The sequence below is a fragment of the Vombatus ursinus genome, unplaced genomic scaffold (genome assembly GCF_900497805.2).
Source record: "Vombatus ursinus unplaced genomic scaffold, bare-nosed wombat genome assembly UNPS02014807.1, whole genome shotgun sequence".
NCBI lineage: Eukaryota > Metazoa > Chordata > Mammalia > Diprotodontia > Vombatidae > Vombatus > Vombatus ursinus.
The window spans coordinates 52780478-52802862 of record NW_020954585.1 but is presented as its reverse complement, the minus strand read 5'-3'; the positions used below and the strand labels follow the sequence as shown (position 1 = coordinate 52802862).

The window sequence follows — 22385 nt, the reverse complement described above, 5'->3', positions numbered from 1 at the left end:
ATGAGAACTTGGACTCAGATCCTCAAGCTCTACTGTCTTTACAGAAGACAGAAAAATAGATGACACTAGAGACGACACAGATAGGTCCCAAAACAATCTGGTTCAAGGTAGACAGGTACATGTATTTAGTGACACTGCCTCCAATTAAGCATTATAGGATTTAGTGCTGGAAAGGAATTTAGAACTTCTCTAATCTATTCCCTGAAATCTTATAGAAAAAAACTAAGGCATGCCCAAGGTTATACAAGATGTTAAGTAATAGATTCAGGATCTGAACTCATGTATATCATGCTGGATGATGTTGTTAAGGAGTTTCATGCTTCAGGTCAGGGTTGGGGTAGATGATCTGAGGTTCCTTCAAACTCCAAGAGCCTATGACCATAGCCATCCACTGCCTACTTTTTAATGGCAGGACTGTGGCACAAGGATCAGGCGCATGGGCACATAAAAACAGCATCTCCAAACCTCTTTCAGTCTGACATCTGCTTAGAGGTTTGCTTGGGAGCACCGAGTGTGTTTCAGACGTTTAGATGTACCTGTCTCAAAACATTCTGAAGTTAATGTCACCTAGTCATCCTTTATAGCCATCTCTGTGTTCTCCAGGCCATGTTTTTCCATGATGGAGTCTAATTCTTGAGGAAAATGCCCTGGGTCCTTTTCCCTATCTTCTTCCCTTGCCATCAACAGAAATAAGAAAGTTGGAGAGAAAGTTGGAAATAAAGGCAGGTTCACAGAGGAAGATGATACATTAAATTTTGGACATGCTGAATTTGAGGTGCCAGCACATAGAGAAAAAGATATCCATTAGTGGACTGGAGATATGGGGTCTATATAGTTCAGTAGATCAGGGCTAGATATATAGATTTTAAAATCACAGAGAGGTCATTGAAGACACAGGAGTAGATAAGCTTGCCAATGAAGAGAATATATAGAAAAGGTGGCCTAGGACAGAACCTTAGTGGACACCCACACTTAAGAGTGTTGGGAGAAACCAATCCAGGGAGAGACAGAAGAGAGAGTAGTGTCACAGAAGCCAGAATATTCAGAAGGGGGTGTGCAAGCTCCCAAAGAAAAGTCAAGGAAGAATAGGACTAAAAAAATATCACTGGATTTGGAACGTTAGTCACTGGTGACCTTGGAGAGTATAGTTTCAGTAAAGGAGTCCGGATAGAAGACAGATAGGGGGGACTGAATAATTACTGGGCAATGAGAAAATAGAGGTGGAGATGATACTTTAGGGATGAGCAGGGTCAATGGATGATTTTCTAAAAATAGCATGATGTGAGTACGCATGTGGAGAAGGAACCATCAGAAATAGATTGAGACAGAATGATCAATGGATTGTAGTCTGTCCCAGGAATACAGGAATGGATGAAATCAAAGATTCAAGTGAAGGGCTTGGCAAAGAGGGCAATATCATCCATTCAGACCAGAAGGAAAAAATAGAACATATGATGTTTTGAGGTATGAAGATGAGAGAGCTTGCAAGAGATGCCCTTTATCTTCTCAAGAAGGTGGGCAGCCAGATCATTTGCTAATTTATTAAAGAGCATGCTGGGTGTAGAGTTGGGGGCTTGCAGAAAGATTTTGAGCAGCTACTATGGATGTGTGATAAAGAGTCAATCAGAGGGGCAGCTAGGTGGCACAGTGGATACAGCACCGGCCCTGACGTCAGGAGGACCTGAGTTCAAACCCCACCTCAGCCCAAACCCTTGACACTTACTAGCTGTGTGACCTTGGGTAAGTCACTTAACCCCAACTGCCTAAAAAAAAAAAAGTCAATCAGAAAGGGATAGGATTGCTATTCAAAATGACAATTCACAGAAAAGGCCCAGTTAAATTAGTAGGTGGCTCAGTCAGCTTGGTCTTGTTACTTCTAGTAGCACTATGGAATAAGAAAGAAGACTCCTCCAAACAACAGTCTGTAAAATATGACCAAACCTTGCATCTATTACACCTGCCTTACCCAGTCATCGCTGAGAAACAAGTGAGCTAAGGATGTGAAAAGCTCTTGGTAAACCATAAGAGCCCTACATGTAAATTATTATGACCATGATTCTGAGACTTTCATCATGGTCACCCACCTCTCAGGTTGTCAGTGTACCACATAAAATACAACGCCCAGAATGGAACAGAATTCTAGCCTTATTTGGGCAGAAGACAGTGGGACTATTACCTCCCTCACTTTGGACATTACACTTTATACAGCCTAAAATCCCAATAAAGAGGCAATGTGATGTGATGGAAAGGACAGGAAAAGTCCTTGGAACTTGAAAGACTTGGAGTCAAGAGAGACTTGGGTTCAATACCTGCTTTGCAAACTTACAGCAGCAAGTCAACCTTTGGGTATTCCAGTTCCCTCATCTGACAAGTGAGGAGAGTACCTGCAGCACCTCCCTCAAAAGGTTGGTGTGAAGATCAAATGATATAATGCACAGTCGACTTAGAAGGGTCTCAGCTATTATTAGGATTCCCTCCACCTCTAATATAGGGCTCAAGTAGAATTGTTTATTCCCTGGCTCTATGAAGCTGTGCCTCCATTCTCATCTGTTTATCTCACCCCCGAGAAAGATGGTCTCTTTCTCTCATCTCTTCTTAGATTTGGCCTAAGGTGACCAACTTTGTAAACTGATTACAGGTTCCTGACACACATCTGTCAGGGAGTAGTTTTACGAAAGTACCAAATATCACAGCTTTTGCAACCTTCTCATTACAAGAAGAGGGCTCTCCCTCAGGAAACCACTTACTCAAGCTGAAGCTCTTTTCAGCTTTAGCTTCCCTTAATTTATAATTAACAGTAATTGTTCAAGTGTCTTCATCTGTTACAAAGCAGATACTGTGGAAGGTGGGCGTATGTTGAATCATTAGCAACTGCTCTAATTGCTCCATTTAAAAGATCACATTGCGAATCAGCACTTGATCTAGTTAAGCCTACAGATCTCTCACCCTCTTCCTTCCAACAAGGCCCCCTCCTTGCTCCTCCCTACATCTGTGCTCTGAGAACTGGAAGAGCCTGGCTGCAGGTGCTTAACACAACCACCCAAGGGACAAGGCAAGTCTGGGGAGGACAAGGATGGCATCCAGTGAGGAGGGGCTGTGTCCAGGGCAGTCCCTCCTGGGGACATCTCATCGTAAAAGGGACTGTTAGTGACTGTCCTGCGGTGGCCATGAATTCACTGGTGTGAACTGTTTCTCAGTTCTGTAATTGGGACAGAACAGGGAGGCTCCACTCTTTACCATGTGTGTCTTCCTCATAAAGACCCTTCTCACAGCCTTGACTCACTCCTGAAGTAGACTGGTACAATGAAGAGACCTGGCTCTGGAGTCAGCGGGCCTAGGTGTGAATCCTGCCCCAATGCTTAATACCTATGTTACTGTGAGACAAATCACTTAACTTCCTTGGGCCTCAGTTTCCTCATCTGTAAAATGAGGGGGTTGGGCTAGATGCTCTTAGGGTCCCTTCTAGCTCTACATCTACGAGCCTTTCAGTTTCTGAAAACCAGTCAAACAAGGTAAGTCACACAACAGTCTTGCAATAATTAATGTTATAAGCAAGTACATCCCTCACAGCTCCCCGAGCTGCACCCCGCCCCCGGCCTCTCTACCCCTCTGTATGGTAGCACGACTTCATCATGGCATTGAGGTAACCCTGGATTCTCAAAGCCTTCAAGCTTCCCAAGCTGGGACAGCTTCAGGTACAAGGCCAGGGCTAGACTTTATGCCAATCCCTAAGGGAACTCCCTATCTAGCTCAAAGGGATGAATTTTCTGGCCGCAGCAATTCTCAAAGCCCATCACTGTCCTCATTTTTTAAGAGAGATCCAGAGAGGATTAGCAGCCTGTGCAATCATTCAACAAATGGAAGCGCTGGGGACAAACTTCAGAACGCCTTCCTGACTGAAGTTCCCAAACTCCTTCATCTTTACCTGTGAGTAGCTTAATGAATAGAAACAATAAATGAGATTTTACAGCTCCTCAGAATTTGCAAAGTGCTTTAAATGTATTAGCTTATTTGAGCCTCACAACAACCCTGTGAGGTAGGTCATACAGGAATTATCACCCCCATTTTAGAGATGAGGAGACTGAGGCTCACAGATAGCATCAGAAGTGAGATCCCAACGAAGGTCCCTGTGGCTCCGCCGGGCCATTATGCCAGGCTCTTCCTCAAGTACATTCTCAGCAGTCTGAGGGAAAGTGGTTCCCAGCAGTTTAGACTTCAGACATTAGGCAGACACAGAAGGAGGAAAGGTCAAAGAGGAAATCTAGGCAGGCAGTACATGAGGCATTAGATTTAATTTAGAAAGTTGTAATAAAAAACCACCCACCCCAACCCTATGTCCCTTTTGGTGCCAACTCAGAAACTGGCTTCTCTTGTGGCTGTGACATCTACAGCGTCTAGGCAGCACTCCAGTCCGATGGGACGATGGGATGGCAAACATGCTCTCCATGTTCAGCAATTGGCAAAGAAGTCAATGCCCTAGTTACCCAACCGATGGGACCAGGGTAAAGAACGATAGGTGGTCCCTCTTCACTGCTTAAAAGCCTTGATGGTCCCTAGTGCGAAGCACTTGGAATGAGTATCCTTCCCTTCCCTTTTCCCACCCTTACATGGCACTTTGTGCACTTCCCCCTAATGAGACCACAAATAGACCTTGAACCTCTTGAGCTTTGACTCCTTGAGACACAGTTCTGTGTCTTTAAATCAACCAAAGGTCCTGCCCCTGACCAATCACATTACAGCCTCCATGTGCAGAATCTTCAAAGCTTCAGAAATCTGGGGACTGGTGTCAATTTGTCCATACATACCAACCAAAAAGGCTCGGTGCAGCAGCACGGCTGCATGCTCTGAAAAAGGAAGCAAAGAAAAGGAGATCAACTGGCTTGCTCTGTTTCTGGGGCTGCCCAGCTGCCTTTTCAGGGCATCATGGGGATTCATCCTGGACAGAAACAAGAGCACAGCTCTCAGGCTCTGCAGCGCCACTCTCTAGGAAACACAGTAGGTGCTTAATCAGCGCAGGATCAGAGGAAAACAATGCTGATCAGTTTGTCAGGGAATTATTCTCCAAAACATGAATTCAGCTCCTCCAGAAAGAACAAGGGATTTCCTAGGAGCAATTACAGCACAGGATCCACGATTCACAGGCCAGGTCCGTAATACCCTCCTCTGAACAGTGGAATGGTCCCCACTCCCACCCACCTGAGACCTATAGGCCACAGCGGGGGTCCTCAGGGGACAAAGAAAATAAGGGCATCCAATGAGACAATGGGACCCTGCTTGCCAGATACTGGACACTGGCCTATCAAGGCCAAGCCAGGTGAACACTTGGAAAAGAAACAGCCCACCTTGGCACAGGAGGGTATATTCAGGCAGGTTCTTCAGTGCTGTCTGCATCACCTCAAAGTCCCGACTTCCAAGGCAGTACATGAATGTGGGCAGAAAGTCAGCAGCAATGCTACAACACACAAGGAGGCTCCCATCAGCACCTCTGGTGACCGCACCCCTGGTCCTGCCTCATTTTATCCTAATACTGAAGCCCTTGATGAGCCATTTAGTGAGAAGGGCCTTTACCATTCATAATAAAGAGGACGAATGGGGGCACAAGTCCTGGCAGGTTTGGGTTCTAGTCCTATCTCTGGTTTTTTTCTTGTGTATCTGTGATGAACTTCCACACATATTAATGGATACAAACCACAAATGTGTTAGGTAGATGGAAGCATTAGGACTTTTTCAGGCCTCAGTTTCATCCCACATGCAATGAGGGGATCAGATGATCTCCAGCTCTAAAATTCTATTATCTAAATTTATTTCAGACGCACTTTAGAGCATCTGGTAAACTTCTATTTCGGTCCTTTTGACCCTCACAACTTCATGCCACAGTATCCCAGAGATAGAGCCCTAGCTGATCTCACTTTTTCAGGGGACAAGATACAAAATTTCTTTTAAAGCTGCTCTAACCAGATGGGGTGACTCCATGAGCTGTGCTACTTTTCTGAGTTGATCTTCATCTTAACTATTTGGTTGAGCTGTTAACTATGCTCTATTACAAGTGTTTTCACATTGGCCTGGCTCCAACCCTTCAGCAAAGGAGACAATTTGTCAAAAAGTTCATCAATAAAAGACGAGATATACAAGGTGTGTGGAGTGGAGTGGTAGTGGACTTTGACGGCCCCTCTGTTTCTCACCTAGGGTTGTTCTGTATTGAGCGCAGGGCAAGGTTGAAGGCCAGGTTCCGACAGGACTCTTCAGAAGCACTCATCAGCCTCTGCAGGTTGGTCTGAGAAGGAAAGGAGGAGAAGTCACCACCTCGATTCCTGTTTCCAGATTGGGAGGTAGATCCCTATGCTCAGTAAGAAACGGGTGAAGAAAGAAGAATCCTGATTCATCTTGGAAAGTGGGTCAGGATGGAGACCAAGGATGAAGTGCCTGAGATTCCTATGTCAGGGACAATATGGTCTTTCTTAGTTGGGGCTCCAAGAGCTTCCAGTCACACTTCCTGGCATTCCAAGAATGGGGGCAGCAGGGGGGTTCCTGCTGATGACTAAAGGAAGTGAGTCTTCTCTGTAGCAATGGGAACCCTGGGCTTTGGTTTGAAGGGATTAAGACCCAAAAGGAGTAAGCTAGCTGGATGGGACAAGAGAGTTCCTTTCCATGGCACTTACAGAAAAGAAGGACAAGATTTCTGGCCTCCGCCGGGACATCTCATCTATGTCACTCAGAACTTCCAAGATATCTAAATATAAAGAGAAACAGGCTGAAGGTGTCAGAGAGACAGAAAAAGATACAGAAAAGCACCAAACTAACAGGTAATACAGTGAAGCACCCCTAGATATCCACTAATTAAGAGTGAACCCACACAGCGACTGACGGAAGAGCTCTGTGCTGTGTAATGTGTTTCCTCAAAAAGCCACATGCAAAAGATACACTGTGCATCCCGTCTACCTCAATGGTCAATAATGTTTCCTGGAATTCATTTCCTTCCATTTTGTGTTAATTAGGAAATTAGGGGTTTAGAAGATGGGGGAGGACTTTAAAATCATTTTGTTAAAGCTTCTGCTGCAACAGTAGAGCCCTTCAAACACCTAAATTAATTCGTTGTCTAACCCAGTTGCAAAATTCCCCTATGATGGATCACTCCACACTTGGTTTATTCTGGAGTTAGGCCTGTCAAAACCTGACCCCTAGCATTTTACACCAAAACCTCATTTGTTATTGGAAATAGCTTGATATCATCCATGCAATTCCAGGAGATTAAGTGACTTCCTCACTTTCATAATAAGCTCTAACTAATATTCCTGTTTTTGAACCTAATCTACTAGGATAAAAACTCCTTGAAGACAGGGGCAGGGCTGCTCTTTGCCTCTGTATCCTTGGTGGCTGGCACAGTGCCTTTCACAAAGTAGATGTCTTCATAAATGTCTGATTTGAATTGCTGCTTTTTCCAGTCTTTCTGAGCATCTATCTCAGGCTGAGGCTGTTGCCAAAAGGCAACAGATGTTTCATCTTGCTCAGATCTACTCTCTCTCTCCACCTGCTTACATCTTCTTTCTACCGTAGGCCTGACACCGAATTAAAAATCTCCTTCAGTTGTCCATGCACATATCTCAGCTCATTACGGTGCCTGCTACTCATGACCATGGGAGAAAGCCTCAGAGCTCTTCTACAATACGCACTGTTCTAGAGATACAGATGTAACTGGATACTTCCCAGCCTGGGCTTCACCTGGGCTCCTAGCTTACCCTCTACAGTTTGGCCCCTGGACAATCTCTTCATATAGGGGGTCATTTCAGCTGCTGTCAGAGGAGTGAAGAGAGAGACACTGACTAGAGGCAGGGAGCCAGCAGAAGTGTCATCTGGAAGAAACACAATAAAAATCACTAACACTTGTAGATACTTTAGGTTTTGCAAAACACTATGTATATTATCTCCTTAGAGCATCATGACAACCTTATGACGCAGGTGCTACAGGTATTACTGCTCCCATCTTACAAATAAGGAAAATAAAGCTCAGAAAGGTTGACTTGCCTATGGTTACATAGCGAGTAAGTAGCAGAAGTGGGATCTGAACTCGGGTCTTCCTGACTCCACGTTCAGACTCCAGTATGGCTAAAATGGCTAGGGAGCTTCTGATCTGGTCACTTAAATTGATTTAGCCCTGTCTGCCCAAATACCAGGCAATAACCAGAATGCATGATGTACATAACATGAAAGTTGTTTTTCAAGCATACCAGAAATTAAATAATCAACTGAATGTTATCCCTTTCATTTTTTTATTTTTAGGCAATTGGGGTTAAGTGACTTGCCCAGGGTCACACAGCTAGTAAGTGTCAAGTGTTTGGTCTCGGGCTGGATTTGAATTCAAGTCCTCCTGACTTCAGGGCCGGTGCTCTATCTACTGCGCTATCTAGCCGCCCCATGTTATCCCTTTCAACACAGTCACCTAGAGTCACGCACTTATTCTACTGTTCAAAAAATTTCTGAACTCTTCTGAAACTGCCTTCAGAGCTGGCAGTATTTTCTGAAATAAGTGACTTATAAAAGAGAATTCAGTTTCTAAGGGTCAGGATGGTGACATCAACAGCAAAAGAAGATGCCTGAAACATTTTCTGTAACTGTCCAAAAAGCAAACCATACCCACCGTTTTTGAATAGCAACACTAGAATTCATCCTAGACATATTTTTGCTGGGCAGCAGTTCCTTAGCCAAGGTTTCCTCCTGTCATTCTATGATCTCTTTTCTGAACCCACTCTCCTTAGCTCAGAACAAACACAAACGAGAATTTTCTTCTGGAAAAGTAGTTGGTTCCCATTATGCAGATACTCTATTTACACTGAGCAGGAAGCCTGGTTCACAGCTAACTGAATTTTGGGAAATGAAGACATAAAGTGGGAATAAGATGCCCAAACAAGTTTATATGGTTCCTGTACCTTAGCAATAGCAACTGGGTCCTGGATGTCTTTTTTTCAATACAATCTATTTTTGTATTCCTCGTAGAAGCTGATACCTAGTCAACCTCGCAGAATAGTCCCCTATGGTAACCCTTAGAGAGCAGCCTTCCCTAAACTCACCATCCCTTTCTTCATCTGAGCCATGGTCAGAAACACTATTCTTGCTGGGAAGACTTAGCCCCGCTAAGAGAGACTTCAGCATCACCAGGTCACCATTGTCTGAAGATAAGTCACTGTGGAGAAAGAAAACACTAGCTCTCAGCTCAGTAAGATACCGACAGGTAGAAGACTAGATAAAGAAAGTTGTAATTATAAGGGCTAGAGAGAAAGGGAGGAAGAAAGTATCGTGCTAGGATGTCAAACAGGCAAACCAACGTACAGAGAAGAAAATATGGTCCAAGTAGAACGCCAGTAATACACAGAGAGGGAACATCTCTAGAATGGCTGCAGTGGGCAAAGCAGCATCTGCTGTTCATGCTCTACACCCGAGACCCAAAAATCTTGGCTAAGATTTCCTTTTCCTATATATGGCGTTAGACCCCATGGTTAATATTATTATTATTCTTTTTTAACTACCCTTTAGTTTCAGATTTGTTAGTTACCAATTTAAAGAGTTCGCTTTTCCTGGTCAATCCATCCTCATTGGAATCAGTGCATCTGGTAAACCCAAATGCCAGGGAAAATTAATTATCTGAGAAGCTCCCAGCTTTCCATGGGACTCTATTTGTCTGGAACGTAAACATTTAGACCCTAGAGAGTAGGTGTAGGAAAAGAGGGTACGCTTACTGGAGTGAGTCAGAATGCTTCTGCAGGAAGGAGATTGCAGCCGGTGCATTGCATGTGATATACTTGTGAATAAGTTGGACGAACTTGCTGATGAAGGCAGCGAGGTGACGGGAGGATTTCCTATAATTCTGAAGGGAAGAACCCATGTAATTGCACATATCCCACATTAAACAGAAGCAATATTTTGGTAGTCTAAAATTCTGCAGATGCTGCAGCCTAGCTATCTCTTCCTGCATGCACTGAGACAGTCTTCCTTAAAGGAGAACACAAACAGCATGCAATTGTTCACAAAATTTGTACCAAGCCCCCGCCTCAAGCAAAGGCCTTCAGGAAACAATAAATTAAGCAAAGGACAATGGTCACCTACCAGAAGCAATCTGATGAAGGAGAGAAGACAGTCCCAAAGCGCCCTCTGGTGTTCATCTTGAAACACCTGTGGCTGCAGCAGCTCTATGATCCCCAGGACATGAATGAAGAACGTCAGGTGATTCTGCTGACGAAACTCCTGGAAGTTGAGGTGGGTTCGCCCATGAAGCAGGGCAGCAATCATGGCCAGATGCCTAAAACAGAGGGGTAAAAATCCTTATGTTCATCCACACTCCAGCTGGGTCACCACAGCCTGTCACCAATTCAGGCTAGAAACCAGCGAGGCCACAGTCTGAATTCTATAATGAGGAGAGGGAATGTGACCTCCCTCCCTAGAGATAAATAAAGAAATTCTCCCACCCATTACCCAAGCAGCAAAGGAGGAAATGACTAGGACCTCAGCAGCAGGATAGGGTGTGCCACAGCCAACTTCCGACATGCCATGTTGGCATCTGCTACCCGGCCCTCAGAGGATCTGGAGTCGCTGGTGTCTGCGAGGAGGAGGATGAATCGGTGAACCAGAGCATCGAGCTGAAAGGAAGATCGAGGATTCTGAGCCATGAAGAATACAGCATTACAGAAACAATTCATTCCTAATTTTATTACTTATATCCAACAATGACTAAGTGGCAGGAGGGTATGGAGTATGAAACTGGATGGAGTTGACAGAGTTTAAAATGAAGCTTGCCCTCTCTTTCTCCAATGGACTCTGAGCTCCTTATCTTAAGTTTCCTTGATGTTACTGAACTTTTCTTTTTGTTGGAGTTCAATGGTTAAACTAGCTTCCCAGTTCCCAACAGATCAAATTCCCTAGCATTAAGGCTACATACACAGAAGTAAATTTTTGTTGAACTAGGCATCATTAAGGACAGTAGATTCAAATAGCACTCAGAACAAAATAAATTTGCATGGATATCCAGCCCTATCAACTCTGAAGACTGCAATGAAAACGATGCTTCAAGGTTATTGAGTTACCTTACTAGGGTGGAAGCTTATTACAAGAGAGAGCAATAGACAAGGTCAAAATTCTGACTTTGGAGATGCAGGTGAGAATAGGGGCATCAGGACCTACATCAAGGTCATTAATCTTCTAATCTATTTTTTCCCTAATCTAAACAAATACATGTTACACTTTAAAGCAAAGTTATCCAACTTTGGAAGAAAACTGAAAAAACAAACAAACAACCTCACTTCTACCTAAATTAACCTAATAACTTTATAGTACTATATTCAAGTGAAAATGAAGAGTTAATCAGATAATTGCCTCCATCCTCTTTTTGAACCTGTCACTACAGGTACAACACACCTGCCCTGCCTCAGCTGCAGAAAAGGAATGGCTCTGCCTTGGATCCACTCACCTTGCAGGTGCTGCTACTGGTTGCCCCCTCACTGTTCAACAGCATCTCAGGCATGGGCACCAGGAGCTCTGGCAGCTGCAGATAGAGCTGGAGGAGAAGGTCTTGGCAGCGTTTTCCTAACAAGCTGAAAGAGAGAGTATCCTTTAAAGTTATATTATTCATTCTAAGGTGATATCTAGAAGCCTTGAGATCCTTAAGGATATCTGAAGAGCTCAACGCAACATTTTAGGCTTGCGGAAGACTTAAAAAGGTATCAAACCAAGATAAGGCCAGGGCCCACCAACAGCCTTCAACAACATTCAATATGCTGGTTTTCTATAGGTATCATGCCCCACCCCAAGCTACAATCAAATGCAAAGGGACAATGACCTAGTCATGACTAGAGACATCAATCCCTGGGGCTAGACTGAATCAGATCCAGGTTAAAACTCTGGGGCTAAGAAGATACACCTTCTGATTAGTGGTCATATTTTAAGACAAACAGTCAGGGCCAGATTATAAGACCCAATTATATCTGTTATCTAAATTACTCATATTCAAGCACGAAGACATCCAAGAACATTTAGGGGTCCTCACCTGTCTCCCCATTGCTGGATGCTGCCTGTCAGGTACTCTGTTATTTTTTTGATGCTCTCAACATCTCCATGGCAACAGCTAAGCAACAGGGGCAAGCGTGACTGGATAAGGTTACATGAAGCATCTTCAGTACTCTGGCTTCTGGTTTCTGACTCAGCTAAGATGAGTTCCACCAAACTTATCAGTTCTGGAGCCTGGACCTGAAGCACAAACTCTTCTCGTCGTTTCTGTAATGCAGCCCAGAGGACAGTCAGGAAAAGTCTCTATCCCAAAGGGCAAGCTCCAAACATGAAAACACTCAGTTACACTTCCATTCACTCATCTGGAAAGGCATTATTTGGTACCTGAGGAGTCCGCTGGTCCCTTCCCTGCCAGATTCGAGGAACATGAATACAAGCCCACAGGAAATCCAAAGCAGCAGATGGGTCAAACCTGAGGAAAAAAAATAAGAGAATCCAGAACAGAAATACCATTTCAGCTTAGAAACAGGAAGTAATCTTTAAGGTACTGAATATGAAAGTGTGTGTATGTGAAAGAGTCTCACCTCTACACAAAGAAAAAAAGATGAAAGAGATTTTGACTAGTACAAAAAACATCCCCATGGCTTTCTCCTTGGGGGTAATTAGTATTCCCAAGGGATGCGTTACTTCAGAAACCACAGACAGCATAACATGAGTACTGTGAGGGGTTATGCAGTTTCTTTTCCCTTGCAAACAGTCTTACAGGTCAAACCCCAAATTATCAAATCCAAAGGAAGCCAAACACATTGTTCTTACTAACGCTTTTTTTAGTTCTCCAGTGGAGTGAGAAAAGGTAGCTAAAAAAACATAAACAAGGACTCAGTGAAAATGAACCTGCCAAAAAGAAGTACTGTTCTCTCTAAAGAGAGAGGAATCTGTAGACTCAAAAACACCTTCCATGTGGCCCCATTTCAAGATTCAGAAACACAAGTGTCAGGCACCATGACTATGCTTCTATTGGGTCTGCCAGCCATACTCTGTAGATGGCATACACAATAAACCACACTTGAAACAAGATCATGTGCCATCTTTTCATTATATCCTCTACTCACTGACCAACATTCAACCCCAAAGAACCTGTAAGGTTTTGTCTAACAAAAATTTGTGTCAAGGTATGCCACAGCCATCATGATGACACATCACCCTGTTAGCAGTGTGCCTCACGTTACAATCAGGAAGGCACAAAAGTCACTTAAAGGATGACAGCATCTGTACTGATGAGATAAAACCACACAACCAGGTTTCCTCAGATGTAAGAGGAGTACTCACTCACCTTTGCTCCCGGTTTTTGCAAAGCAGAATGTGGATGCACTGATGAAGAGTACTCCAATTAGACTGGTGTGTAAGGAGAGCCAAGAGGTATGGGCGGAAAGACAGCACCTGAGAGCCAGAATGACTTTTAGACTGTGGAAAAAGAAAACCAAGTGTTTACTAATCAGTCTAACATTGGAAAACAAAGCCAGTTTATGAGAACATTCTGTGGCTACACCAAACAGGGAGCAAGAAACAAACTGTTTTCTTGGATAACTCTTCAAAAAGAGGATAAATAAACATGAGTTGGGAAAAAAAAATCTGTTAGTACAATCAGCAGAGTTTTCTCAAAAGATAAACTAGTACGTGCCGTAGGAAATGTTTAACATGGCTTTATCGAAGAAAATCAATTCCTCTCATCTTGCTGCCCATTCAAAAATGGAGCATAGCAGGAAACCACACAGGAAATAAATGCAAGAAATGGAAAAAACAGGGTCATACATTAAGTTCCTAATTAGTTAAACAATGCAAAACCCTTCTTCCTTTGAAAAATCCATCATACTCCTCCTTTCTGTGTATGTACACATACACACATACATACATATGTATTTATACACATACATATGTATACTATGTATATATACAATGGGTATATGTATATGTGTGTATATAATGTATAATGCATATATGTATATCTAATGTGTATATCATGTATGTGCATATCTATATATATAATGTATAATGTGTATATATGTATATATACATTATATACACACACACACACACATACACACACACACACACACAGAAACCCATTCCCATGCTTCTGTTAACAACCTCCAGAAAGAAACGAGATCTTCTGAGATTTAAGCTCAGGCCAAGAGAGGTACTCAAACCTTATTCCAAGAGAAAAGAAGCCTCTGCTGGAGATCAGGACAGCTGCTGATCACTTCAGGATCCAGCATTTCAAGCCAGTCAATCAGAAGTCCTGAGGAGGGACCAGGCCAGGTAGTTTCAGTGCCACTGGAGAAGACAAGACAATCACAGTGTCACAGAAGGTATCGCTAGAACCAGAGAGGGCTGCTGCTTTCCCCTTCCCACAACTCACCTACAGCTGTCCAATTCCTTTTTCCCTGAAGTCTCCTCTCTTTCCTGAAGCAGCAAGGAACTTACAACAGCAACTGGCTTAGTAGAAGGAAACTTGGAGGCAGTTTCTGGGGTAGATGAGAAGAGGATAGCCAGGAGCTCCTCGAGGTAAGGAGATCTCACCTCAATCAGACCTTGAAGGACTAAGAATGTTAAAGAAAAAACACAGTTGGAAATGCTAGCAACCAACAGCACTATGTGACAACAAAGCTTTGGAGAAAACATAAGGTAAGCTTCCTGAGAAGGGAAGAGTGGGTAGCTTCAACATAAACCATTCCTTACAGCCAATTAAGTTTCTACTGCTTAACAGACCATTCCAAATTGTGAAATAGCCAACATTTTGGTTAGAAAAGCAGCTAGGAATTTTTATTTTTTTGATATTACCCTTTTTTAACATACGTAGCGATAGTGAAAGATAGTGAATTTCTACTGAAACACAGATAAGCTGATAAATGTTTACTTATCTAAAAGGATTCATCTGCTTTTCCTGAAGCCATGGGACCTCTGGCCCTTTGAGGGCAGGATGGCACAGTAAAGAGGACACTGAGTAAAAGTCAGAAGACCTGGGTTCAAATTCTGGCTTTACCACTTACAAGGTTATGTCACTGTGTAACAATGGGCAATTCACCTAATAATCATTTATTAAGCACCTACTAGGTTTAGTATATTGTCCTAGGCACTGAAGAAGATAAACACCAAATGAGACAGAGTCCCTGCCTTTGCTGAGCCAGAAATGTAAGTGGCATCTCTTGAATGGTAACCAAGAATACTCCAGTTCCCAACAGGAATTGGATGTGGAATCTTCCTTGCTCTCCTCTCCCCACAATCCCTGGAACCTAGTTCCATATGCAAAGGATGCATCTACTCTGCCTAATGTCATATGAACTCTGCAGCCTTCCATGGCCACCCTAAGTAGGAGTGGCCCACAGATGGGTTCAAGGACCCAGAACATATTTCTCCTTTCTCCATCAATGGACACAGCATAGGGATTTCAGCCCAACAGCCTCTAATGGCCCCCTTACCCTGGAAACTCCTGACACTTCTGGAGGAAATACATGCTATGCCCTGGGTAAGCAAACTATCTGAAAAAAGATAATGCTACAGCTCTCTATTACCAAAAAGAATCCATGCATTCAGAGACTTCCTCGAACCAAAATCTCTTTCTCTGCTACCATATGTACAGGTACTACTTACTCCCTATCCTGTTATACTAAAACTATCTGAGGTAAGCAATGTCTCCGTCCTTTATATTCACTGAGCACCCCGGACTCCAGGCTTCCCAATGACAGGCCCAATCAGGAGCTAAGTGCACACTCTATGAGTAAGGTATTCTGGGTCTATATCATCTCACTTCACCTTAGGATGATGGAAACAAATGGCACATAGTCTGAATCCAGTCAGACTCCTGTGGTCCCAAACATAAGTGACTTACTCACTCAGATGTCTGACTCAGATCTAGCCCCAGTCAACTGACACTTCCCCCATCCTGACTAACAACTCTCAATAACTCCCTCCCCCCATTATTATAATTCAGAGTCAAATCTGCTGAAGCGGGATCTGCTTCCCCCAGCTCCCTACCATTCCCTACTCTCTTATCCCCACCTAACTCAATCCTATCATTTCCTGCCCCTTCTACTGTGCCCTCTAGGAACTCCAGTTCCTTCGTTCTAGACCCCTTCTTACACTCCATATTCTTGTACTCAAGAAAATTTGGCTCCTACCTGAAGCCAATGAATGCATCTCTGGCAATCCTCTTCATTCCTGGCTGATCCTTCTCTCATGACCCCTGACACACTGGGCCAGGAGAAGGAGGCACACTCCATTGTCCTCAGTGCCCCTGTCAGACCATCCTATTGCCATCATTCACTCAGCAACCTCTCCTCCTTTGAGGTACACTTCATCTGTCTGTGTCAATCAATCAATCAACATTTATCAAGTGCCTACTATGTGCCAAGCGGGAGGCACTTATCACCCTCAGTTATCTGCTGACCTCCAAGTCATTCTCCACACTTTTTCAAGGAGTTCTAGTCTGTCCTTGTCTCTCTTTCTCTTCCTCCCAGACAACCCCCTCCATCCCCAGCCCAGAATGCAGGGCTTCATTTGGTCTCAGCATCCCCTGTAACTGTACTTCCATGATCTCAGCTCAGAGATCCCTCTCTCTGATGTACTCATCCCCGCTCTTTCTGCCTCTGCTTCCCTCATATACCTGTTCTTCCCTGCACCCCACAACTCCTCTACCTCTCCCTGTTCTCTCAGCTCCTGTGTTCTGGCATTACTTTCCTCCCTTCACTGTGCTGAGCCTGTGGCTGATTAGTTCAACTAGATATTATCCCCTCCCCTTGAATCTCTTGCTGCCATGTCCTATCACTGCACATGTCTCACCAAGTCCTAGCCTCCATCCATCTCTGCTCCTCCCTTAGTGCACTACACAATGACGTCACGTAATCTCAACCAGGCCTTCAATGAGGCAGCACAGTCTTTATCCTCCCTAACTGAACTGTGATCATATTCCATAGCAATTATTCTAAATTGTCTTTTCTTTCCTCCACATCTCAAATCCATCTCCTCCTTTCCACTTATAGTGCTACTGCCTGGGGCCTAAATGAAAGAGGCCAATCTTCCTTCCACATGACAGTGCTTCAAATATCTTTAGACAATTATCATGTTCCTTCCCCCCATCCCCCAAATCTTCTCTTATCCAAGCTAAAGGTACCCAGATCCTCCAATCTATCCTCATACAACATGGAATCAGGCCCTCACTACTCTGGCTGCTCTTCTCTGGACACTTTCCAACTTTTCCTTCTTAAACCTTGAACTAAACACAATATTCTAGATGCGGATCACGAGGACAAAATACAAAGAGACTCATCATCTCTTTATTCCTGAAAGCGTGTCTCTCTTGATATAGCCCAAGATGACACCAGCTTTGGGGGCTGTCACTTCCCACTACTGACGCACACCGAGTTTGTGTTCCACTAAAACCTAGGATCTTTTTCAGACAAAATGCTATTTAACTGTTCCCCCCTCACCACTTCTCCCCCTCCCCAATTCTTTACCTGTGAAGTTGATTTTTTTATTTTAAGTGTAAGACTTTACATTTATTTCTACAGAATTTTATCTTATTAGACAAGAAGCCTGTCAAGATCTTTTGGGATAATAACTCTGACAACCATCATATCAGCTATCCTTTCTAGCTTCATAGCAGTCACCTGCCAACCTAATGAGCATGCCATCAATGACTTATCCAAGTCATAGCTAAAAATGTTAAACCAGGGGTGGGGAACCTTCAGCTTTGAGGCCAAGGTCTCAGGTTCCCCACCTCTGTAAATGGTCCCAGGCCAATGACTGATTCCCAAGGCACTAGACTGGAGAACTCTTGCCATGGTGACATAGAACTATTCTTGACCACTCTGAATCTATTCATTTAGCCCATTCTGAATCCACTGGACTGCACTATCTGCTAGAGTGTGTATTTCCAACTTTTCCACAGGAATAGTACGAGGAATTTTATCTAATTGTTGCTATTATCTAAGTAAACAGTAGCTACAACATTCCAGGATCTACTAGCTTAGTTAACCCTGTAAAAAAAATGGGAATTTGATTATTCTGGCATGACCTGTTCTTGTTGACTCTTTGTAATCACTACTTCTTATCTATTTGCTCACTCAACTCTTTAATGATCTGTTCTAAAAATTTCCCGGGAATGGAAGCTCACTGGCTTATAGTTTACAGTCTGTGGTTTTGTTTTTTTGGGTTCTGGTTTTTTTTGGGGGGGAAAATTGGAACATTTAGCGCATTCCAATTTTATGGTATCTTTCCTGTTTTCCAAAATCTTTCATATATTATCACATATTAACATTTTATAATCATAGCTGCCAGTTTTCTCATTATTAACAGTTCATCTGAGTCACCTTACAAAAACTGCTATTAAGTGCTTACTTACTCCTTACTTAAATAGGCATTTATTAACTGTTGAATTAAACCTCTCTGAATCACAGTTTCTTCATGTGTAAAATAGAGATAATAATGTCTACATGGGACAGGATCAGAGAATCAAATTTGGTCATGTATATAAAATACATTATAACTCAAACAATATACAGGTATACATACATATACACACATGTACCTCTATCCATATGTATGTCTATCAGTATGTATAATTAGACCAGACCTGTGATTTCAATGGTAGAGGGAATGCCTCTACCAATACAGTTTGGCATCTGTTCTGCAAATTATAGCCTTAGAAAGTTGCTTGGGATACTGAGACTGACTTGATACATACAAAACTAGTAGTACTGGATGAAAGACTTGAACCCAGGTCTTTCTGACTCTTAAGTCAACCCAATACATCAGGTTGCCTCTTAAATTGCTACATAAATGTCATCCACTTATTACTGAAACAATATGTTCCCCTTGGAATGGGGAAGGTATATATGATCAAGAACTAAAAAGCACAATGAAGGATGTAGCTTTTTTTTTTCCTTTCCATTCCAGGATCAGTCAGGAATATGCTTCTGTCCCCAATACCATAAGGGTTCCTTCTGCAGAGAGCCTGAGGCCCCTGGCACTCCCTAGAAGTCTCTAGAGGAGACTTTCTCTATCCTAAGACTGTACCTTTGCCAACAAGTTCAGGTTCCACGCTGCATTTCTCCCCTGACTTCAGGGTGGCGATGATGGCACACACTGTGGAGCCTACCACCTCAGAATCTCGGCGGAAAGCCAGTGTTTCAGCCAGGTGCAAGAATCCACCTCGTACTGTGGGAAAACATCTCAGCATCATCACTCTAGCCATAGGCAGGAGCCTCCACCCTCTTCAGCCCAACATTCCTTAAGATTACGGCTACCACTCTTGACAATCTGTTCCATCCAGGGGAATTCCCCAAGGGGGAGTTACCAGTGCATTGTGTGCTCTCAAGAAATGTCCTCTCTTCACCACACAGGCTCTTTATCCCCTGGTCAGGGAGACCAGCCCTAAAGGAACCCCTGTCACTCTAAACTCTTAAATTATGAAATCATTCAGCCACATCCTTATTAATGCCATTTCAAATGCCTATAGACACAGAAGCTCTGACAAATTCCCTTCAGCTAATGAGAAAATCATTTTCTCCATATAAGCTAGAAAAAACTATGAAAAAAATCTCAGGGAGCTTTTCCTATTTTCAGCCCCACACTTTGTTCCTCCTGACTCTTCATACCATCACTGATCCTGTGTCGTGAAGAGTACTGGGCTGCAAACAATTTAAGCTGGGCCTGGAGAGGGCCGTCTTCCACGGCAGGGTTTTCCAGCCACTGTAGCATCTGCATGAGGACTTTGAAGAACAATGAAGAGAAGGCCGTGTCCTGTGGAACACAACGCTGTAGGAGAGTAAAGGACCAAGAGTTACAAGCATGACTAACAGCACACAATTAATAAGACAGCAGGATTGGTGCAATGGTCAAAAGAACAGCTATCTCAACCACAGAGATTAGGCAGTGCCTTCTGATTAGTGTATAAAATGATGTGGCCTGGGGCAGCTAGGTGGCGCAGTGGATAGAGCTCTGGCCTTGGAGTCACGAACTTGAGTTCAAATCTGGCCTCAGACCAAACACTTGACACTTACTAGCTGTATGACCCTGGGCAAGTCACTTAACCCCAACTGCCTAAAAAAATAAAAAAATAAAAAATAAAATAAAATGATGTGGCTACCCATTACCTCTACAGTTATCCCTTTCACATAGTGACTTTCCCCATTGCAGTTTCGCTATATCATGGGTTGGCATAAGAAATTAAATGGGAAATTTTGCAGAAACCACAGACGACACAGGAAGGCTAGCAGAAGACAAAGAAAAAGTTTAGAACCTCAGAAATGCATAAAATATATGTATAGTATAATATCAATAAATTTTATCTTTTAATACCATAATAATTCAGACCTCTTCTCTGGTACGAAGGGAGGGCCAAAAAATTTTAAGGTTTTCCACACTGCAGGGGTGCCATGTCCTTAACCCCTATGATGTGGAAGGGATAACTGTAATAATAGCCTATCTTTTTTTTTTAAATGAGAATTAAAGTACCACCATCACCTAAATCCTCGTATATAGAAACTCTCTCAAAAATCATCATAGCAGCCCTTGAGAATAAGTAGGGGCAAAATTTGCTGATCTCAGAGATTAAAAAAATGATGTGCAGGGGGCAGCTAGGTGGCCCAGTGGATAGAGCTCTGGCCTTGGAGTCAGGAACCTGAGTTCAAATCCAGCCTTAGACACTTGACACTTACTAGCCATGTGACACTGGGCAAGTCATTTAACCCCACTGCCTAGCCAAAAAAAAAAAAAATTGATGCCCAAAGGTATAGCGTGGAGCAGTGACCTAAACAGCAATAGCCCACCGACCTCCTACACTGCCTATGCAAATATTTTTTGAGCACTGTTAGGACCTACTAACAACTGAGTGCCTCAGGACAGTGACCCTGTAATGGTTAATTCAACAAAACTGCTCCTTGCCCTCAAGAAGCCTACACCTTGTAGAGAAGACAAGGCACAAGCACAAATACAAATACAAAATCAAATATGATAAGCACTTAGTATTTGGAGTCAAGAACTGGGTTTGAATCTAATTCAATCACAAAGTCACCTTTATGAATGTGATTTAACGTCTCTGGGTCTCAGCTTTCTCATCTATAAAAAAGGAGACTGGAAGAGATGACCTCTCAAGTGCCTTAAGGTTCTACAGCTACAATCCTATGAGCAAAGATTAACTCAGCAGGGATGGAGTTGGTGAAAGCTTCATGGGGATGGCATTGAAAAATGGCAAGAGTATCAGTGGCTGGACATCTGAAGGGAGGGAATGTGGGTGTTAGGGACAGTGTGAACAAAGGCATGAAGACATTAGGCAAGACATGTCTATGAAATGGTCAGAAACAGTTTGTCAAGAGTTTAGACTGTGTGAAAGATAAGAATCTGGGATAAGGTGAGAAAAGTCATCTGGAGCCAGATAACAGATGGCTTTGAATGTCACACTAGCATACAACATACACTTTATTCAACAGGCAATGGAGAGTCACTTAAGACTTGAACAGAGAACTGACATGACAAGACATGACATGACATATTAAGGAAGATTAAATTGGCAATAGTGGGTAGAATGGATTAGCAAGTGAAGAAACTAGAGTTAGAGAGAAAGGTCAGGTTATTGAAATGATTCAAGTGAAAGGTAATGAAGGCCTGAAAGCAAGGTAGGGATAGAGGAAACACACAAGAGGCAATGAATGCAAGAGAGGTTTCAGATGCAGAATCAACTGAATCCAGTGACTGAGGAAGTCACCAAAGATGAGATAAGTGAGGGAGAAGACAGTGATGATTATTAACCAAAATTTCCATTTAATAATCCATTTTTCTATATTGGTTAAATGTCTCTTTGCTCCAAAAACCTGCAGGCTAACACCTTTTCATTCAGTCATGATCTTACTCTGCTGATTTTCCTAAAAATTATTCAAGTTACTTCCCCTAAAAATGTCAACATCTATTGCTTTATAAAACCACAGTATGATAAAGCTGGAATGAACCTTGGAAGATTTTCTAGGCCAATCCCCCAATACTTAAATAAATGGATCAATTCCCCCTCCTTTCCTATGCAACTTTATTTCAGGGCACTCCTTTCCATGCATCCTATGCTTCAACAACACTACTATTAGCTGTTTCTCGATTTCAATCCTGTCCTTTCCCCCTCCATGTCTTTACACATGCCATCCTATACTTTCCTCCCATCTTCACGTGACTCTTCCTTTGCCTTAAAGACCTGCCTCCTTCCACAAAGCCTTCACTGATCCTAACTAGACATGATCCTTCCTTTCCTTAATCTCTTAAGTCACTCTGTTTATCCTTTACTATACACTTCATCAGGGCAGATAGGTGGTGGAGTGACTAAAGCAGCAAGCCTGGAGTCAGGAAGATTC

At 43.0% G+C, this 22385-nt stretch overlaps 1 protein-coding gene across 2 annotated transcripts in view; it reads right to left on the bottom strand.

Annotated features, from left to right (window-relative positions):
* Positions 1-4273: 4273 nt before the first annotated feature.
* INTS1 (integrator complex subunit 1) overlaps positions 4274-22385 on the bottom strand; it is a 48088-nt gene continuing 29976 nt past the window's right edge. For both annotated transcript variants that reach the window (XM_027874541.1, XM_027874540.1), the window contains 17 exons: positions 19647-19806; positions 19066-19206; positions 14411-14591; positions 14199-14325; positions 13325-13455; positions 12376-12463; positions 12032-12258; positions 11456-11579; positions 10495-10628; positions 10099-10291; positions 9732-9859; positions 9066-9178; positions 7737-7850; positions 6660-6730; positions 6183-6274; positions 5343-5452; positions 4274-4844 (listed from right to left, as the gene is read on the bottom strand). In XM_027874541.1, the coding sequence (XP_027730342.1) occupies positions 4729-4844; positions 5343-5452; positions 6183-6274; positions 6660-6730; positions 7737-7850; positions 9066-9178; positions 9732-9859; positions 10099-10291; positions 10495-10628; positions 11456-11579; positions 12032-12258; positions 12376-12463; positions 13325-13455; positions 14199-14325; positions 14411-14591; positions 19066-19206; positions 19647-19806 (2250 nt within the window). In that variant the 3' untranslated portion in view covers positions 4274-4728. The remainder of the gene's footprint in view (positions 4845-5342; positions 5453-6182; positions 6275-6659; positions 6731-7736; positions 7851-9065; positions 9179-9731; positions 9860-10098; positions 10292-10494; positions 10629-11455; positions 11580-12031; positions 12259-12375; positions 12464-13324; positions 13456-14198; positions 14326-14410; positions 14592-19065; positions 19207-19646; positions 19807-22385) is intronic.